This window comes from Gavia stellata, chromosome 28, assembly GCF_030936135.1.
Source record: "Gavia stellata isolate bGavSte3 chromosome 28, bGavSte3.hap2, whole genome shotgun sequence".
NCBI classification, from domain to species: Eukaryota; Metazoa; Chordata; class Aves; order Gaviiformes; family Gaviidae; genus Gavia; species Gavia stellata.
Genome location: NC_082621.1, coordinates 5,488,836 through 5,507,271, shown reverse-complemented (window position 1 = coordinate 5,507,271; position 18,436 = coordinate 5,488,836). Strand labels below are relative to the sequence as shown.

Genomic DNA, 18,436 nt, shown 5'->3' with positions numbered 1-18,436 from the left:
TTTTTTTTCCCCAGGTTGGACTCGATGATCTTACAGGTCTTTTCCAACCGTACTGATTCTGTGATTCTGTGATTCTGTGGTGCAGTGTGAGGGTGCAGTGCAGGGGTGCACCGTGGCTCTGCAGCACCCTGGCGCAGCACAGTCGCACACTACAGCTGCACCATGCAGGGGTGCTGGTGGGGCTGCGGGTGCCCGTGGGGGTGCAGAGTCACCCACCAGCGCAGGAGGTCGGGCAGCACCCAGTGGCCTCACACGCACCCAGAGAGCACCCAAAAAGCTGCTCGGGTGGAGCAGGAGCCCCCAGCACCCACGGCAGCACAGGGAGAGGGGTCCCACCCTGGCACCCCACGGGCGCAGGCCTGGGGCGAGCGTGTCCCCGACCCCCCAGGGCCGTGGGCCGGGGCAGGGCCCCACTGCGAGCAGTGGGGCAGGGAAGGGCGCAGCCCGGCCCGCAGACGGATTTGGCCTCCAGAGGAGCAGCACTGGGTGGGCGCTGCGGGCGGGGAGGTGGGGTGTGCCATGGGGTGCTGGTGTGGGTGTACCTGGGTGCATGGCGTGTGCATGGTGCGTGCATGGCGTGTGGAGGGTGTGTGCATAGTCTGTTCCTGGGGTGTGCATGGTGTGTGCATGGTGTGTGCATGGCATGCGCATGGTCTGTGCACAGGGTGTGCATGGTATGTGCATGGCGTGTGCATGGTCTGTGCACAGGGTGTGCATGGCGTGTGCATGGCGTGTGCATGGTCTGTGCACAGGGTGTGCATGGTACGTGCATGGCGTGTGCACAGTCTGTGCATGGTGTGTGCATGGCATGTGCATGGCATGTGCACGGTGTATGCATGGTCTGTTCCTGGGGTGTGCATGGTCTGTGCATGGCATGTGCATGGGGTGTGCATGGCATGTGCACAGCATGTGCATGGTGTGTGCATGGCATGTGCATGGGGTGTGCATGGCATGTGCACAGCATGTGCACGGGGTGTTCATGGTCTGTGTATGGTGTGTGCATGGCGTGTGCATAGCATGTGCATGGCGTGTGCATGGTCTGTGCATGGTGTATGCATGGCATGTGCATGGGGTGTGCATGGGGTGTGCATGGTCTGTTCCTGGGGTGTGCATGGCGTGTGCATGGTCTGTGCATAGCATGTGCATGGTGTGTGCATGGTGTGTGCATGGCATGTGCATGGCATGTGCATAGCATGTGCATGGCATGTGCATGGTCTGTTCCTGGGGTGTGCATGGTCTGTGCATGGAGTGTGCATGGTCTGTGCATGGCATGTGCATGGTCTGTGCATAGTGTGTGCATGGCGTGTGCATAGCATGTGCATGGCATGTGCATGGTGTGTGCATGGTCTGTGCATAGCATGTGCAAGGCATGTGCATGGTGTGTGCATGGCGTGTGCATGGTCTGTGCATGGCGTGTGCATGGCATCTGCATGATGTGTGCATGATCTGTTCATGGGGTGTTCACGGTCTATGCATAGCATGTGCATGGCGTGTGCATGGCGTGTGCATGGCCTCGCGTCCCCTGCCGCAGCTGGCTGGCTCCAGGGGAGGGCTTGGACCCCCATCGCGAGGGCCCGGGGGGGCTGGTGCCGGGGGGAGCCTCTTCACCTTGGAGGGGCTCCGTCATCAGGGAACCTCCGTCGGGAGGAACCCGCGCGGGCGGCAGATCCCCATCACGGGGAAAAGCCCCGTAGGGTGCACCTCTGCTGGGGGGAACATCGGGAGGGGGGGAAGCTCCACCGTCGGGGAAACTTCCATCATGGGGGAACCTCTGTCGTAGGGGATGCCTTCATTTTGGGGGGACCTCCGTCACGAAGGAACCTCCCTCACGGGGGAGAGCTTCGTTGTGGGGAACCACCATCAGGGAAACCTCCGTTGTGGCGGGAATTCGTCACGGGGGAAACCTCCATCAAGGGGAGACCTTAATTTCGAGGGAAGCTCCATCATGGGGAAATGGTCTATCGGGGGGGAAACCCTCCATCATGGGGACCCTCCATCGTGGGGACCCTCCATCGTGGGGGAACCTCCATCGTGGGGGAACCTTTGTCATGGGGAGATCCTCCATCACGGGGGATACCTTCACTCTGGGGGAACCTCCATCATGGGGGAAACTTCATCATGGGGGGATCTTCCATCATGGGGGATAACTTCACTTTGGGGGAACGTCCATCATGGGGGGATCCTCCATCATGGGGGATACCTTCATTTTGGGGGAACCTCCATCATGGGGAAACCTTTGTCATGGGGGGATCCTCCATCACGGGGGATACCTTCACTTTGGGGGAACCTCCATCATGGGGGAACCTTTGTCATGGGGGGATCCTCCATCACGGGGGATACCTTCATCTTGGGGGAACCTCCATCATGGGGGAAACTTCATCATGGGGGGATCTTCCATCATGGGGGATAACTTCACTTTGGGGGAACGTCCATCATGGGGGGATCCTCCATCATGGGGGATACCTTCATTTTGGGGGAACCTCCATCATGGGGAAACCTTTGTCATGGGGGGATCCTCCATCACGGGGGATACCTTCACTTTGGGGGAACCTCCATCATGGGGAAACCTTTGTCATGGGGGGATCCTCCATCACGGGGGATACCTTCATTTTGGGGAACCTCCATCATGGGGAAACCTTTGTCATGGGGGATCCTCCATCACAGGGGATACCTTCACTTTGGGGGAACCTCCATCACGGGGGATCCTCCATCATGGGGGAAACCTTCATCATGGGGGAAACCTCCAGTGTGTGCGCATGTGCGTGCTCACATGTGCATACGTGCATACATGCGTCTGTCCATGCTTGTGCATGCACGTGCCCGTGCGTGCGCCTGTCACTGTGCGTCCTGATGTGCTCACGCGGGCGGGTGCACAGACACACAGGTGTGTGCACGCAGCATAGTGCCCACACGCATGTCCGTGTGCACACCCCTGTGTGCACACGCGTGTGCACACCCGTACTCTGTTCGCTCCCCCCCACACCAGGCCCCTGCTTGTCAGGTGTCCCCTGGCCCCATGGCTGGGGCACACCATGCCACCGCTGCCCCGGCACGCGGCTTGGGCCCCCCCCGGCCCTCCCCTGGCTCGGCAGCGGCCCCGCATTTGCTATAAATGGTTCGGCAGCGCCGTGCGGCACGGCCGGCGGCAGCTGGGCCGCGTCAGAGCTGGGGGCCGCGGGGGTGCTGCCACCCGGGGAGGGGGCTGAGGACGGGCCAGCTCGTTACACTGCCCGGGGGCTGGCAGGCGGTGACACTGACCGACACACGCGTGTGCAAACATGTGTGGGTCCCTGCAGGGGAGCTTAGGGGGCACGGTGAGTTCCAGGCACCCTGAGCACACGCGTGGCCCTGCACACACGTGGCCATCCCACGTGCAGCCCATGTTGTACGTGCTCAGCCCCCCCCCACGCCCGGGGTCTTTCGTGCTGCACGCACCCATTTGCACACCCACCCACAAGCCCATGTCCATGGCGTGTGCGTCCCCTCCTTACACACGTGTGCACACCCCTGCGTGTTTCTCAAGTGCATAGGTTCCCCTCGCACGCCTACGCACACCCCCCCTGCACACCCGCCCCGCTGCACGCTCACACGTGTGCTCACACGCGCACTGACGTGTTCCCCTTTCGCACACACGCTCTTCGTCACGTGCAGCTCCCCTTACACACCCGTGGTCCCCCTTGCACACACACTGCCCTTTGCACTCCCCTTGCACACACTCGCCCTTTCATTCACCCCCCCTTGCACACTCAAGTGCCCCCCCTTGCACGCACACTCCTGTTGCACACCCCCTTGCACACCCCCCCCCCTCGCACACCCACCCTGCGCACGTCCACCTACTCCTCTTGCACACCCTCCTTGCACAGACGCTCTCCCCCTTGCACCCCCCCGAGCACGCACCCCCCTTGCACCCCCCCTGCACCCACACTCCCCTTTGCACGCCTCCCGTGGGCACACACCCGCTCACCCCCCCCGCACCCAGACACGCTCCCCTGGGCACGCACCCTCCTTGCACACCCCCCCTTTGCACAAACACTTTCCCCCTTCCACACCCCCTCTCGTGCACAGCCCCCCCCGCACCCCCCCCACCCCTGCACACCCCCTTCCCCTCCCCCATCCCCCCCTTGCACACACTCCCCCCCACTTGCGCACCCCCTTGCACGCGCACCCACCCCCCTTTTCACACTCCCTTGTGCCAACACCCCCCTCCTCGCACCCCCCCCTTGTGCACCCCCCCCTTGCACTCCTTCCCACCCCCTCGCTCTCCCCCTTGCACACACACACTCCTGCACCCCTCTTGTGCACACTCCCCCCCTTGCACACCCCCTTGTTCCCCCTTCCTTGCACCCCCCCTTGCTCCCCCCTTGCACAGCCCCCCACTTTGCACCCCCCCTTGCTCCCCCCCTTGCACAGCCCCCCTCTTTGCACCCCCCTTCCACAGCCCCCTTCCTTGCACCCCTCTTTGCACCCCCCCTTCCACAGCCCCCCTCCTTGCACCCCCCCTTGCGCAGCCCCCCACTTTGCACCCCCCCTTGCTCCCCCCCTTGCACAGCCCCCCTCTTTGCACCCCCCTTCCACAACCCCCTTCCTTGCACCCCTCTTTGCACCCCCCCTTCCACAGCCCCCCTCCTTGCACCCCTCTTTGCACCCCCCTTCCACAGCCCCCCTCCTTACACCCCCCCTTGCGCAGCCCCCCACTTTGCGCCCCCCTTGCATCCCCCTTGCACACTCCCCCCTTGCTCCCCCTCCTTGCACAGCCGCGCTCTTTGCACCCCCCTTGCACACTCCTCCTCCTTGCACACCCCCTTGCACAGCCCCCCCCTTGCACCCCTCTTTGCACCCCCCCTTCCACAGCCCCCCTCCTTGCACCCCCCTTGCACACCCCCTTGCACAGCCCCTCTCTTTGCTCCCCACCTCGCACCCCCCTTGCACACTCCCCCCCTTGCACCCCCCCCTTGTGCAGCCCCCCACTTTGCACTCCCCCCTTGCGCACCCCTTTGCACAGCCCCTGTCCTGGCGCCCCTCTTTGCACCCCCCCTTGCACAGCCCCCCTCTTTGCACCCCCCCGGCACACTCCCCCCCTAGCACTCCCCTTGCACACTCCCCCTCTCCCCCCCCTTGCACCCCCCCTTTCACAGCCCCCTCTTTGCAACCCCCTTGCACAGCCCCCCCTCTTGCACCCCTCTTTGCACCCCCCCTTGCACAGACCCCCTCCTTGCTCCCCCCCTTGCACCCCCCTTGCGCAGCCCCCACTTTACACTCCCCCCTTGTGCACACCTTTGCACAGCCCCCTTCCTGGCACCCCTCTTTGCACCCCCCTTGCACAGCCCCCCCTTGCACACCCCCTTGCACAGCCCCCCCCGCACCCCTCTTTGCACCCCCCCTGCACACTCCCCCTCTTTGCACCCCCCCTTGCACAGCCCCCCTCCTTGCTCCCCCCTTGCACCCCCCCTTGCGCAGCCCCCCACTTTGCACCCCCCTTGCATACTCCCCCCCTTGCACACCCCCTTGCACAGCCCCCCCCGCACCCCTCTTTGCAACCCCCCTTGCACACTCCCCCTCTTTGCACCCCCCCTTGCACAGCCCCCCTCCTTGCTCCCCCCCTTGCACCCCCCCTTGCACAGCCCCCCCCTGCACCCCTCTTTGCAACGCCCTTGCACAGCCCCCCCCTTGCACCCCCCCTTGCACAGCCCCCCCTGCACCCCTCTTTGCACCCCCCCTTGCACAGCCCCCCCCTTGCACTCCCCCTTGCACAGCCCCCCCCCCCGCACCCCTCTTTGCACCCCCCTTGCACACCCCCCCTTGCACTCCCCCTTGCACAGCCCCCCCCCCCCCGCACCCCTCTTTGCACCCCCCTTGCACAGCCCCCCCCTTGCACAGCCCCCCTCTTTGCCCCCCCCATTGCCCCCCCCCGCCCCCGGGGCTGGGATGGCTCCGCGGCCCCGCCCGCCCCTAATCGGCTCCAGCTGCAAAAACATTCCCCGCATTCAGCGGCGACACCGCCTCCGGAGCCGCCCCCCCCGGCCCCCCCCCGCCCGGCCCGGCTTCCCCCCCCCGACCCCCCCCGGCTTTCGTCCCCGGCCCCCCCCGGCTTCCCCCCCCCGACCCCCCCGGCTTCCCCCCCACCCCCCCCGGCGTCCCCCCCCCGGCCCCCCCGGCTTCCCCCCCCCGACCCCCCCGGCCCCCCCCGCCCGGCCCGGCTCGGCTTCCCCCCCCCCGCCCCCCCCGGCTTCCCCCCCGGCCCCCCCAGCGTCCCCCCCCCAACCCCCCCGGCTTCCCCCCCCCGGCCACCCCGGCCCCCCCCGCCCCCCTCGGCTTCCCCCCCCCGCCCCCCCCGGCTTCCTTCCCCCGCCCCCCCCGGCTTCCCCCGCCCGCCCCGGCTTCGTCCCCCGCCCCCCCCGGGTCCCCCCCCCGGCCCCCCCCGGCCCCCGGGTCCCCCCCCCCCCCGCCCGGGCCAGCTGCACCGGAACCGCGTGGCCGTGGGGCAGCCCCACAGCAGGGCCCCCGCGGGGGCGGGGCGGGGGTGTAGGGAGCGGGGGGGGGGGCGGGGGGTAACCGTGCCCCCCCAGCCCGTGCTCTCAGCGGGCGCTGGGCGGGAGGTGGGGAACCCCCCTCACCCCTCCCCGTTCTCCAGGAGTGGGGTCCCAGTCCCATCCCACCTCCATCCATCCCCCCCCCCGCTCCAAGAGGGGTCTTGGGATGGAGGGGGGGAACCCCCCTCACCCATCCCGTGTTCTCCAGGAGGTACACCAGGATGGGAATGGCATCCCATGGTCACCCCTCCCATGTCCGTCCATCCCACACTCTCCAGAAGGGATACTGGGACGGAGATGGGGTACCATGTCCACCCATCCCATCTCCATCCATCCCACGCTCTCCAGAAGGGATACTGGGATGGAGATGGGGTACCATGTCCACCCATCCCATCTCCATCCATCCCACGCTCCCCAGAAGGAATACTGGGACGGAGATGGGGTACCATGCCCACCCATCCCATCTCCATCCATCCCACGCTCTCCAGAAGGGATACTGGGACGGAGATGGGGTACCATGCCCACCCATCCCATCTCCATCCATCCCACGCTCTCCAGAAGGGATACTGGGACGGAGATGGGGTACCATGTCCACCCATCCCATCTCCATCCATCCCACGCTCTCCAGAAGGGATACTGGGACGGAGATGGGGTACCATGTCCACCCATCCCATCTCCATCCATCCCACGCTCCCCAGAAGGAATAGTGGGACGGAGATGGGGTACCATGTCCACCCATCCCATCTCCATCCATCCCACGCTCTCCAGAAGGGATACTGGGATGGAGATGGGGTACCATGTCCACCCATCCCATCTCCATCCATCCCACGCTCCCCAGAAGGAATACTGGGACGGAGATGGGGTACCATGTCCACCCATCCCATCTCCATCCATCCCACGCTCTCCAGAAGGAATACTGGGACGGAGATGGGGTACCATGCCCACCCATCCCATCTCCATCCATCCCACGCTCTCCAGAAGGAATACTGGGACGGAGATGGGGTACCATGCCCACCCATCCCATCTCCATCCATCCCACGCTCTCCAGAAGGGATACTGGGACGGAGATGGGGTACCATGTCCACCCATCCCACCTCCATCCATCCCACGCTCTCCAGAAGGAATACTGGGATGGAGATGGGGTACCAGGTCCACCCATCCCATGTCCATCCATCCCGTGTTCTCCAGGAGGTACACCAGGATGGGGTACCATGCCCACCCACCCCACTTCCATCCATTGCCCATCATCCAGGAGGGACGCTGGGATGTTCTCCAGGCAGCACGCCAGGCTGGAGAGGGGTCCCGTACTCACCCATCCTGTGTCCGTCCATCCCATGTTCTCCAGGAGGTACACCAGGATGGAGAGGGCTACTCTGCTCACCCATCCCACTTCCATCCTTCCCCAGTTCTCCACAAGGGATACTGGGATGGAGGTGGGGTACCATGCCCACTCATCCCATGCCCATCTGTCCCCCGTTCTCCAGGAGGAATGCTGGGATGGAGACGGGGTACCACACCTGCATGTCCCATGGTCTCAAGGAAGGACGCTGGGAATGACACAAGGCATCACATCTACTCATCCCAAGTTCTCCGGGAGGGAGCTGGGATGGCCCCGTGTCCCCCACTGCCACACCCCTGGGGTCACCCCTGCACAGACGGGGTCCCACGTCGCTCAGGCAGGGTGCTGGGATGGAGACGGGTCCCACACGCACCCGTCCCACGTCAGCAGGGCGGGGTGGTGGGATGGAGACGGGCTCCTCCATCTGCCTTGGGAAACCCATCCCTCGTCAGGGACATCCCTAATTGCCGGGGGGGGCGCAGCTTCGTCTCCTTTAAGAGCGGCGCTGGGAAGAGCCGAATTTAGCCGGCGCGGACGCCTGTCCTCGCTGGCGTCCGGCCAGGGCTCTGCTGGCCTCGGCAAGATCCCGCTCCGGCGCCCGCGGCCACGGGGGGACAACAGGGCTGGGAGCACCCAGGGGGCCCGCTCTGCCCATGTCACCCATGGGTGCTGGTCCCCGTGGCCTCGGGTCCCTGCTGGCTTCGTCCTCGTGGAGGTTAAGGCACATGGAGGCGTGAGCAGGCAGCTGCCTGCGAGTTGGGGACAGCCAGCGATGTCCCCACTGAGGCCCTGGGACCTGTCACGCCATTAAGGGCTAATAGAAATGATGGGTGGGGACACGTGACATGTCACCATGAGCTGTCCCTCGTCACCTCCCTGCTCCCCACCACCTCCCCAGCCCTCTGCCACCCCCCCCCCCAGTCACTGCTGGGGACCCCACTGCCCCGAGGGAATTGTCACCCGGGGCTGAGCTGGTGGGACAGGTCCCCATGGGGCAAAGGGGGGGAGCCCCTGGGAGACAGGGGATGGGACAGCCCGGGGGACAGGGGAGCCCGAGGGCCACGGGGACAGGACTGCCCAGGGGACGGGGTCCCCAGGGGACGGGGGACAGGAGAGCCCATGGGTATGGGGACAGAGCTTGTGGCCAGGGGATGGGGAGCCCATGGGCCAAGGGACAGGACAGCCAGTGGCCAGGGGACAGGAGTGACCGTGGCCTGGGGGACAGGAGCACTGGGACAGCCAATGCTGGGGACATCCCGTGACCTGTACTTCTCCCAGTGAGACCAGTCCCCTCCTCCAGCACCCCCTTCCCTGCACTGGTTTCACCCCCGGGGCTGTCTCCCTGCCAGGACAGAGCCCAGCGCCATCACCCCACGGCTGACCTGACCGTGGCTGCTCCTCCCGGGGACCCCCCCGTCCCCACCCCCGCCAGCACGAGCCCTGGGAGCCTCCCCGGCCACTGGTGTGATGAGTTGTGGGTGCTCTGGGGCTGGCAGGGCGGGCGTTTGCCGGGGCAGGAGGGGCCGGGGTGCACTTTAATTGACTTCTGCCGCGTTGGGCAGCTGTGAAAACAGAGCGGGGCTCATTAGGGGACATCAAAGGACCCCCACCACGGCCGGGCGGGGGGACACGGCGGGACCCGCCACCGGCGTTTGCTCCCTCTTTGCTTGGCTTAAAAGGGAGAGGAGGATGGGAGGGCTGGGGCTCAGCCGTGTGCAGCGAGGAGGTCCCTGTCCCCTGTCCCCTGTCCCTGGGGTTAGCTGGACCTGGGGGGACACATTCCCTGGGTTAGCCAGACCGGGGGTGACCTGTCCCCAGGGTTACCTGGGACATGGGGTGACGCATCCCTGGGGTTAGTTGGACTTGGGGGGATCTGTCCCTGGGGTGACTTGTCCCCGGGGGTGACCTGTCCCTGGGGTGACCTGTCCCCAGCGTTAGTTGGACATGGGTGACCCGTCCTTAGGACAACCTGGACCTGGGGTGATCTGTCCCCGGGGTGACCTGTCCCTGGGGTGACCTGTCCCCAGCGTTAGTTGGACATGGGGTGACCCGTCCTTAGGACAACCTGGACCTGGGGTGATCTGTCCCCAGGGTGACCACGCCCTGGGGTGACCTGGACCCGTCACCAAGGTTAGCTGGACCCGGGATGACCCATCCTTGGGGTGACCTGTCCCTGGGGTTAGCCCACCCAGGGTGACCCACCCCTGGGGTGACAGACAGGGGACAGAGGGGGGACACGCTGACCGTTGCTTGCAGACACCCTCCAGCTCCTGCCCCGCTCAGGCTGCAAACGGCCCCCAGAGCCAAAAACCTCCAAAAACCTCCAACCCCCCAAAAAAAGAGCTCTGAAAGGCCCCGGGCTGAGCCACGCGGCCGCTGCCGGGGCAGGATCCGGCCCAACTCCTCCAATTCCAGCGCCAAACCTCCCCGGCCATGGCAGGAGCCCACGGGACTGGGGAGGGGGACACGGACACAGACCCCCAGGTGGGTCCCAGCAGCACCCATGGGGTGCTCAGCACCCACAAAGCCCGGCTGCTGGGCGCAGCCTCTCTCATCCCAGCTGTTTTCCAAAGCCGGACGCCGAAGCCTTTAAAAAAAAAAAATCATCTCCCAGCTCCTGCATTCCTGGGTGGAGAGTTTACATTCCCCGTCCCCCGGCGATCCGCGCTTCGCCTCCGGAAAACAAAGCGGCCTTGGGTGGGATCTGCCTTTTGGGGAGCGGGACCCTCCAGGCGGATAACGAGAACCAGCCGATGGGCAGCACCCCCAGGCCAAAGCACCCACTGCCAGGGCTGGATACGGCCCTGGGATCCCCTATGGCAAGGGTGAGCCCACCCATGCGATGGCACCTTTGGGTGCATGGAGTTGAGGGGTGCGGGGGGGCGGTGTCCCCCATCCCCTTGGCCGAAGACTCATCCTTCCCATGTCACCACAGGGCGGTTTTCCCCGCGGAAGGAGGCAAAGACATCGGCAGCCGTAAAATCAACCCCGTTTGAATTGCCATGTCGGGGGGTGCTGGGGGGTCCCGGCCAGCCCAGCCCGTCCCTCCAACTGCTTCTCCCAACCACGGAGCGGGGAAAAAAAACCCTGGATACATTTCCCCCCTCTTCTCTCCCCCCTTCCAAGTCATCGCTGGAAAATTAAACCGGATCCAAAGAGTTTTTCCTTTCAAAATGTGCTGGAGAGGCGCTGCCTTAACCCTTTCGGCTCCCGCTTTTCCCTTCCACGGAGAATTGGGATTTTTAAGGGGATCGTCCCAGGGCTTTGCTGGGGAAGAGGGAACGGCCCAATCCCCCCGCAAACCCCCTTTGCGCTCGGAGGATCCCAAAATCCCCCAAAATGATGGCGACGAGAAGCGCTGAGGCTTCCCGGGGCGGGTTTTGGGGCGCCCCTGAGGTCAGCGCTTCCCCGGTCGGGTCTCCCTCTCCATGTTGGGAAGAGCATTTTGTCAGTTCAGTTCAGCCCAGTTGATTAAATCCATCCTTCCCCCCCCCCCGAGCCCCGCACCAGCATCGCCCGAATCCCACCAAGCCGAACCGGAGCCGGGGACCCGCTTCTCTCGGAGAATCGGGATGGGGGCCCACGCACAGCCAACCCCCCTAAGGCCTATAGAAAATGTGAGCTATTTCCTCCGGGGGGGCACAGGGGAGGCACCCCCCTCCCACCGCAAATTGAAAAAATCTTTATTTTGGGGGTTAAATAAATTATTTTTTCCCCTGCAAAAGCGCTTTGTTCCAGCTGGAGGGAGACGCTGGCTCATCCCCACGGCGCGATGGAAGTGGGGGGGTCCTGCTCCTGCCCCCCCCCCCCCAGCAGCACCCATGGGGACCCCCCCCCCCATTTAATTCTTGATTATTTTTTTTTGGGGGGGGGGTGAAGCCCTCAGGAAGAAGTCAGCGTTTTGCTTCACTCGTTTGTATTTGCAAAGGACTGTTTAAAAAGTAATTTGGGAGGAAAAGTCTGCGGGTGGGGGGGGGTCCGGGGGGGGGGGCGGTGGGGGGCAGGCAGGGCCCGCCCCGGTGCCGGGGGGCTCAGCCCCCCACAGCAGCTTTGGGGGGGGGGAAAAGGAATAATCGGCTTTCCCGGGGAGCTTCCGACAAGGGAAGAGGGGGAAAAGGGGGGTACTGGGGGGGGGGGGGGTGTGGCCCCCCCCGCCCCCCTTTTTTTCCAGGGGCCGGCGGAGCAGCCCGGGCTCGGGGAGAGCGGGATGGGAGCGGGATGGGTGCGGGATGGGAGCGGGATGGGTGCGGGAAGGGAGCGGGAAGGGAGCGGGATGGGTGCGGGATGGGTGCGGGATGGGTGCGGGAAGGGAGCGGGATGGGAGCGGGATGGGTGCGGGCAGGGAGCGGGCAGGGAGCGGGCAGGGAGCGGGCAGGGAGCGGATGGGAGCGGGATGGGAGCGGGAAGGGAGCGGGATGGGAGCGGGAAGGGTGCGGGATGGGAGCGGGATGGGAGCGGGATGGGAGTGGGATGGGTGCGGGAAGGGAGCGGGAAGGGAGCGGGAAGGGAGCGGGAAGGGAGCGGGATGGGAGCGGGATGGGTGGGTGCGGAAGGGAGTGGGAAGGGTGCGGGATGGGAGCGGGATGGGAGCGGGAAGGGTGCGGGAAGGGTGCGGGAAGGGAGCGGGAAGGGAGCGGGATGGGGAGCGGGATGGGAGCGGGAAGGGTGCGGGATGGGAGCGGGAAGGGAGCGGGATGGGAGCGGGATGGGAGCGGGATGGGAGCGGGATGGGAGCGGGAAGGGAGCGGGATGGGAGCGGGCCGTTCCCGGAGCGCGGTCGGGCCCCTCGGCCAACGCCAAGAGCCCGGCGGCCCGGCGGGGAGGGGGGACCCAACCCGGGTAGCGGAGGGAGGGCGAGAACCCTCTCCCAGTCCCGGCAGGGCTCTTCCCTTTTTCTCCTTCTTTCCCTTCTTTTTTCCCCTCCTTTTTTTCTCCTTTTTCTTCCTTTTCCCCTTTTTATCCTTTTTCCCCTCTCCTTTTTCTCCTTCTCCCCTTTCTCCTTTTTCTCCTTCTCCCCCTTTCTCCTTTTTCTCCTTCTCCCCTTTCTCCTTTTTTCTCCTTCTCCCTTTTCTCCTTTTTTTCCTCCTTCTCCCTTTTCTCCTTTTTTCCCTCTCTCCTTCTCCCCTTTTTTCTCCTCTCTCCTTCTCCCCTTTTTTCTCCTTCTCCCTTTTCTCCTTCTCCTTTTCTCCTTTTTCCTCCTTCTCCCTTTTCTCCTTTTTCCTCCTTCTCCCTTTTCTCCTTTTTCCTCCTTCTCCCTTTTCTCCTTTTTCCTCCTTCTCCCTTTTCTCCTTTTTTCTCCTTCTCCCTTTTCTCCTTTTTCCTCCTTCTCCCTTTTCTCCTTTTTCCTCCTTCTCCTTTTGTCCTTTTTTCCTCTTTTTCATGTTTTAAATAGAAATATATAATTAAATTTACAAATGCTATTTACAGGTTTAATTACAAAAAAAAAAAAATCAAAGAGAAAGAGAGACACCCCTTAGACGTTAATAAATCTAAAAATAAAAATATATATAATAAAAACCCCAAAAAAATTCAAGCCGAAGGGCGGCGGCCGGGCTCGGAGCGGGGGTCACACCGTCGTCTCGCCCTGCTTGCTGTTGGTGAGCCGCGTGTAGAACTTCCTCCACGAGTGCAGGGTTTTACCCGACCATATCCAAAAGCCGGAGGTGATGCCCACGATGAGAGTCATGAGATACTTGATCATGTAGACGGTGAAATCGGGGGTCATGCGGGGGGTGAAGTGGAGCGGGCAGGGGGATGGCCAAGCTCTTGCAGTTCTGGCTGATCCAGCTGCGCTCCCAGTGCTCGCGGAAGGCCTGCTCGTAGAAATAGCAAGCGATGACGATGGTGGCCGGGACGGTGTAGAGGACGCTGAAGACCCCGATGCGAACCATCCAGCCGCTCCAGCTTCTCCGTTTTGGTCCCTCCGTGTTTCATGATGGTGCGGATGCGGAAGAGGGAGACGAAGCCGGCCAGGAGGAAGGAGGTGCCGATGAAGAGGTAGACGAAGAGCGGGGCCAACACGAAGCCCCGCAGAGGGTCGATGTTGTTGAGGCCCACGAAGCAGACGCCGCTCAGCAGGTCCCCGTCGATCTGCCCCATGGCCAGGATGGTGATGGTCTTGACGGCCGGCACGGCCCAGGCGGCCAAGTGGAAGTACTGGGAGTTGGCCTCGATGGCCTCGTGGCCCCACTTCATGCCGGCGGCCAGGAACCAGGTGAGGGAGAGGATGACCCACCAGATGGAGCTGGCCATGCTGAAGAAGTAGAGCATCATGAAGAGGATGGTGCAACCTTCCTTCTTGGTGCCCTGTACCACCGTGCGGTAGCCATCCTCCTGGAAACGCTCGTTGCAGACCACCCTCTCCTCCAGCACGAAGCCGGCGATGTACGCCACCGACACCATGGTGTAACACCCCGAGAGGAAGATGATGGGTCGCTCGGGGTAGCGGAAACGCTGCATGTCCACCAGGTAGGTGGTGACGGTGAAGAAGGTGGAGGCGCAACACAAGACGGACCAGATGAGGATCCAGATACGGGCGAAACGGATCTCGTCCTCGTTGAAGAACATGTGGCCGTCGGGACGGGTGGGCTCGCAGGGCGCCCGCGCAGTCCTTCTCGCCCAAGAACTTGTAGTTGAGGTAGCTGGGCACCTTCAGCGCCCGCGGGCAGTGGAAGGGGTGGTCGAGGGTGGCGTAACGAGGGGCGCCTGGGGTGCCTTGGCCGGCCAACGGCGTGGCGCTGGTGAGCAACGCCGGCGAACCGCCGTCTTCCGAATGGTTCTGCCCCACGCAGATCTGCTCGGCGCCGTGCCGGGGGAAATTCTCGCAACGTAATCGCTCCGGCCATTGGAAACCGAATTTATTCATGAGGGCTTCGCAGCCCTGGCGCGCCCCGCTCGCAGATGGAGCGGCACGGCGGGATGGCCTGCTCCAGCACCGTGCAGACCGGCGCGTACATGGAGCAGAGGAAGAACTTGAGCTCCAAGGAGCACTGGACCTTCACCAAGGGGTAGAACTGGTGGACCTCCAACCCCGCGTCCTCCTGGTTGGTGTGACCCAGCAGGTTGGGCATGATGGTCTGGTTGTAGGCGATGTCGGTGCAGAGCGGGATGGAGATGGGTTGGCAGAAGCCATGGTCAGGGATGGAGATGCCCTTCTCGCCATGCAGCTGGCTCCGGCACGGCGCCGGCACGCTCAGCCCCACCAGCAGCCAGGCCAGGGCGGGCAGCGCGCCGGGGGGGCCCATGGTGCTCCGAGCTGCTGCGCCCGGATTTACCGTGCCCGGTGCGCAGCCGGCCAGCCGGTGCTCCTGGCCGGATCTGCCGTGCCCGGTGCTGCCCGGATGGCTCCCGGTGATCGGATCTGCCGTGCCCGGTGCTGCCCGGATGGCTCCCGGTGATCGGATTTGCCGTGCCCGGTGCTGCCCGGATGGCTCCCGGTGATCGGATCTGCCGTGCCCGGTGCTGCCCGGATGGCTCCCGGTGATCGGATTTGCCGTGCCCGGTGCTGCCCGGATGGCTCCCGGTGATCGGATCTGCCGTGCCCGGTGCTGCCCGGATGGCTCCCGGTGATCGGATCTGCCGTGCCCGGTGCTGCCCGGATGGCTCCCGGTGATCGGATCTGCCGTGCCCGGTGCTGCCCGGATGGCTCCCGGTGATCGGATCTGCCGTGCCCGGTGCTGCCCGGATGGCTCCCGGTGACTGGATACTCTCAGGTCCCGCCTGGACGGCTCCCGGTGGCCGGAGGGTGCGTGCCCGGTGCCTGGCTGGACGGCTCCCGGTGTCCCGGTCTACTGTGCGCGGCGGGACGGCTCCCGCTGCTCGGACGTGGCGCTCCCGCTGCCCGGACCGGACGCTCCCGGTGCTCCGCAGCGCTGCTCCCGCTGCCCGGACTTGGCGCTCCCGGTGCTCCCGCTGCCCCGACCCGGTGCTCCGCGGCGCAGCTCCCGGTGCCGGTCCCGGAGCCCCGGGCGGGCGGTGGCGCTGGCGGGGTGGCCGGGGCGGGGGGGATGCCGGGGGGAGGGGGGTACCGGGGGGGGGGGGGTGTACCGGGGGGTGCCGGGGGAGCGGAGCGGCCGCACCGGACGCTCCCGCCGCCTTTGTGCGGGGCAGCGCCGCGTCCCCGCCGGGCGGAGCGGCCCCCCCCACGCCCCGCCCCCCGCCGGGCCCCGCCCTCCCCGCCCCGCCAATCACATTCAAACGGCGCGGCCGCCCCGCCCCCCGCCGCCCCGGGCCCCGCCCCCCCCCCGCCCCCCGGGGGTCACCGGGCGCGGAGCGGGGGGAACCGCCCCCCCCCCCCCCCTCCCCCCTCCCCACCGCCGCAAAGTTTTTCCGCGCTGTGAAAACTCCCCCCGCGGCGTGGGGTCGGGACGGGGCCACGGTGGCAGGTCCCCCCCCGCGTCCCCTGCCCCTCCGGCACCCCCCCTTCCCCGCACCCCGCTGCTGCCTCCTGCGCCACCTCCTGTCCCCCGCGCCCCCCCCGCGCCCCCCCCGCGCCTGCTCTCCCCACCCCCTCCCCAGCCTAGGGCCCACATCCCCCCCCCCCCGACACGCTGCAGCGGCCCCCCCCTGTCCCCGGGTCCCCTTTAGGGTGCACCGGGGCAGGATGAGCCCCCACGCGGGTCCTGGCCGCCCCCCCTCGGCCCCAACACCCCTCGGTCCCCGCGTGTCACCCAGGCGGTGCCACCGCCCTGTGGGGTGCCCACGGCCACCCTGGGGTGCTGCCGGAGCTGGCACCCTGCGGCCCCCCAGGGCCAATGCACAGCCAGGGGTGTCCCCGATGTCCCCAAATCAGCCGGGGGTGGCAGGGGACATCCCGCACCCTGTCCCCCACGGCGGCCCCACAGCTCCCACCCCAACCGCGGTGAAGGGCACCTCTGTCCCCAAAACTGGGGCGGCAGGAGGGAGCCGGGGGACCGGGATATACTGGGGGGAACTGGGACACATCGGGGAGTGGGGGCAGGATGCACCAGGGGGGACTGGGACACATCGCAGGGGGGGACCGGGATATACTGGGGGAACTGGGACACATCGGGGAGTGGGGGCAGGATGCACCAGGAGGGACTGGGACACATCGCGGGGGGGGACTGGGATGTACTGGGGGGGACTGGGACACATAGTGGGGGAGACCAGGACGCACTGGGGACATCAGGGAGATGTTGGGAGGGGGGGCCGAGACACACTGGGGGGGGAACTGGGGCACACCAGGGGGATCTGGGACATGGTGGGGGGGACTGGGACACATCAGAGGGGGGACCAGGACACACCGGGGGGATCCGGGACATGCCAGGGGGACCTGGAACACATCGGGGGAGGCCCAGGACACATTGGGGGGGACCAAGACCCACTGGGGGCAACTGGGACACACTGGAGACCCTCTTCAAGGAAAGAAACCGTGGGTGATCACCCCCAATTTTGACAGCGAGATGGGCAGGGGGGGCCGCCCTTCCCAAAGCAGCACCCTAAGGAAGGGGCAGATGGGGGGGACACCCGGCGGGCAGCCCACCGCTCCTGTCCCGCTCCTTTCTGGGGGGGGGCGAGGGGCTTTTTGCTGGCTGCCTCCTTCCCCTCCGCCGTCCTCCCTCCCTTTCTCTCCCTTTCCTGTAACTTAAGCTTTTGTTGTGAGCAGGAGAAACCCGGGCTGCCGTGAAAAGAGGGCCCCACCGCCTTTCAGAGCGTAATTGAAACCATTGCGCGGCTCCTGGCCGAGGGGGAAGGGCAGGGGGGGCTCCAGAAATCAAAGCTGGGGGGGGGGGGGGGGACACGACAACACGACACACGATGCGCACCCGCTCCTGGCCCCCCGTCAGCTTTCCCGGCCCGGACGTGCCGGTTGTCACCGCGGCGGTTGGCGGGATGCTGGGGGCTCCCCGCTCTTGCAAAAGGGTTGGGGATGGAAGGGAGGGGTCCCCGTGGCCCCGGACGAGGCCGGGATGGTGGTCCCAGGGAGTGAACTGGAGTGGGGTGGGTGCCAGGGGCTGGGCGCCCACCCGTCCCCCGGTTGGGGTACCCAGGGGTGCTGCCTTTGGGGACCGTGCCGAGTCCACGGCCGCCATGCGCCGGGGAGGGCGGCTCGGCACGGCCGGCGCTTGGCGGCCGCCCAGCGAGTCCCCGGCTGGGGAGGCTGCTGGCGAAGGGCCTGGCAGGGCGCCGGGCTGCGGGGGCCGGAGCCGAGGCCGGATCCTGGCGAGCGGCTGCCTCCCGGCCCTTTCCCCGCTCCCCGTTTGCAGGCGTGAGGTGGGGTGGCCCCTCAGGCCGCGACTCCCCTCGGCCCTGTGGGTGCAGGGTCTGGCTTGTGTGGCCCCCCATGGTGTCCCCCGCCTCGGTGGCCTTCGTCCCAGCCCCACCAGCCGGGGACGGGGACAGAGGGGGTGCGGGGGTGTCTGCGCAGCCACGTGGATCTTGGCTTCCTAAAAGCTTCGGATTTTGGCTTCTTTCCGGGGGTGGGGGGGATGTCACTTCCAGAGCGGCTGTCCCCACGCTCCCCATCCTCCTGGGTGCTGTGGGGTCCTGGTGGCTCAGGACAGGGGGTCCCCAGGACCTCTGGGCACTGGGGACACACAGGGACGTG

At 65.9% G+C, this 18,436-nt stretch overlaps 1 protein-coding gene across 1 annotated transcript; it reads right to left on the bottom strand.

Moving 5' to 3' along the window:
* Nucleotides 1-13,350: 13,350 nt before the first annotated feature.
* On the bottom strand, nucleotides 13,351-15,113 carry FZD2 (frizzled class receptor 2). The gene is given in 5 exon segments (XM_009819210.2): nucleotides 13,351-13,621; nucleotides 13,623-13,760; nucleotides 13,762-14,469; nucleotides 14,471-14,758; nucleotides 14,760-15,113. Coding segments are annotated over 5 exon segments (1,674 nt in total). The 3' UTR covers nucleotides 13,351-13,435.
* Between the last annotated feature and the right edge of the window lie 3,323 nt (nucleotides 15,114-18,436).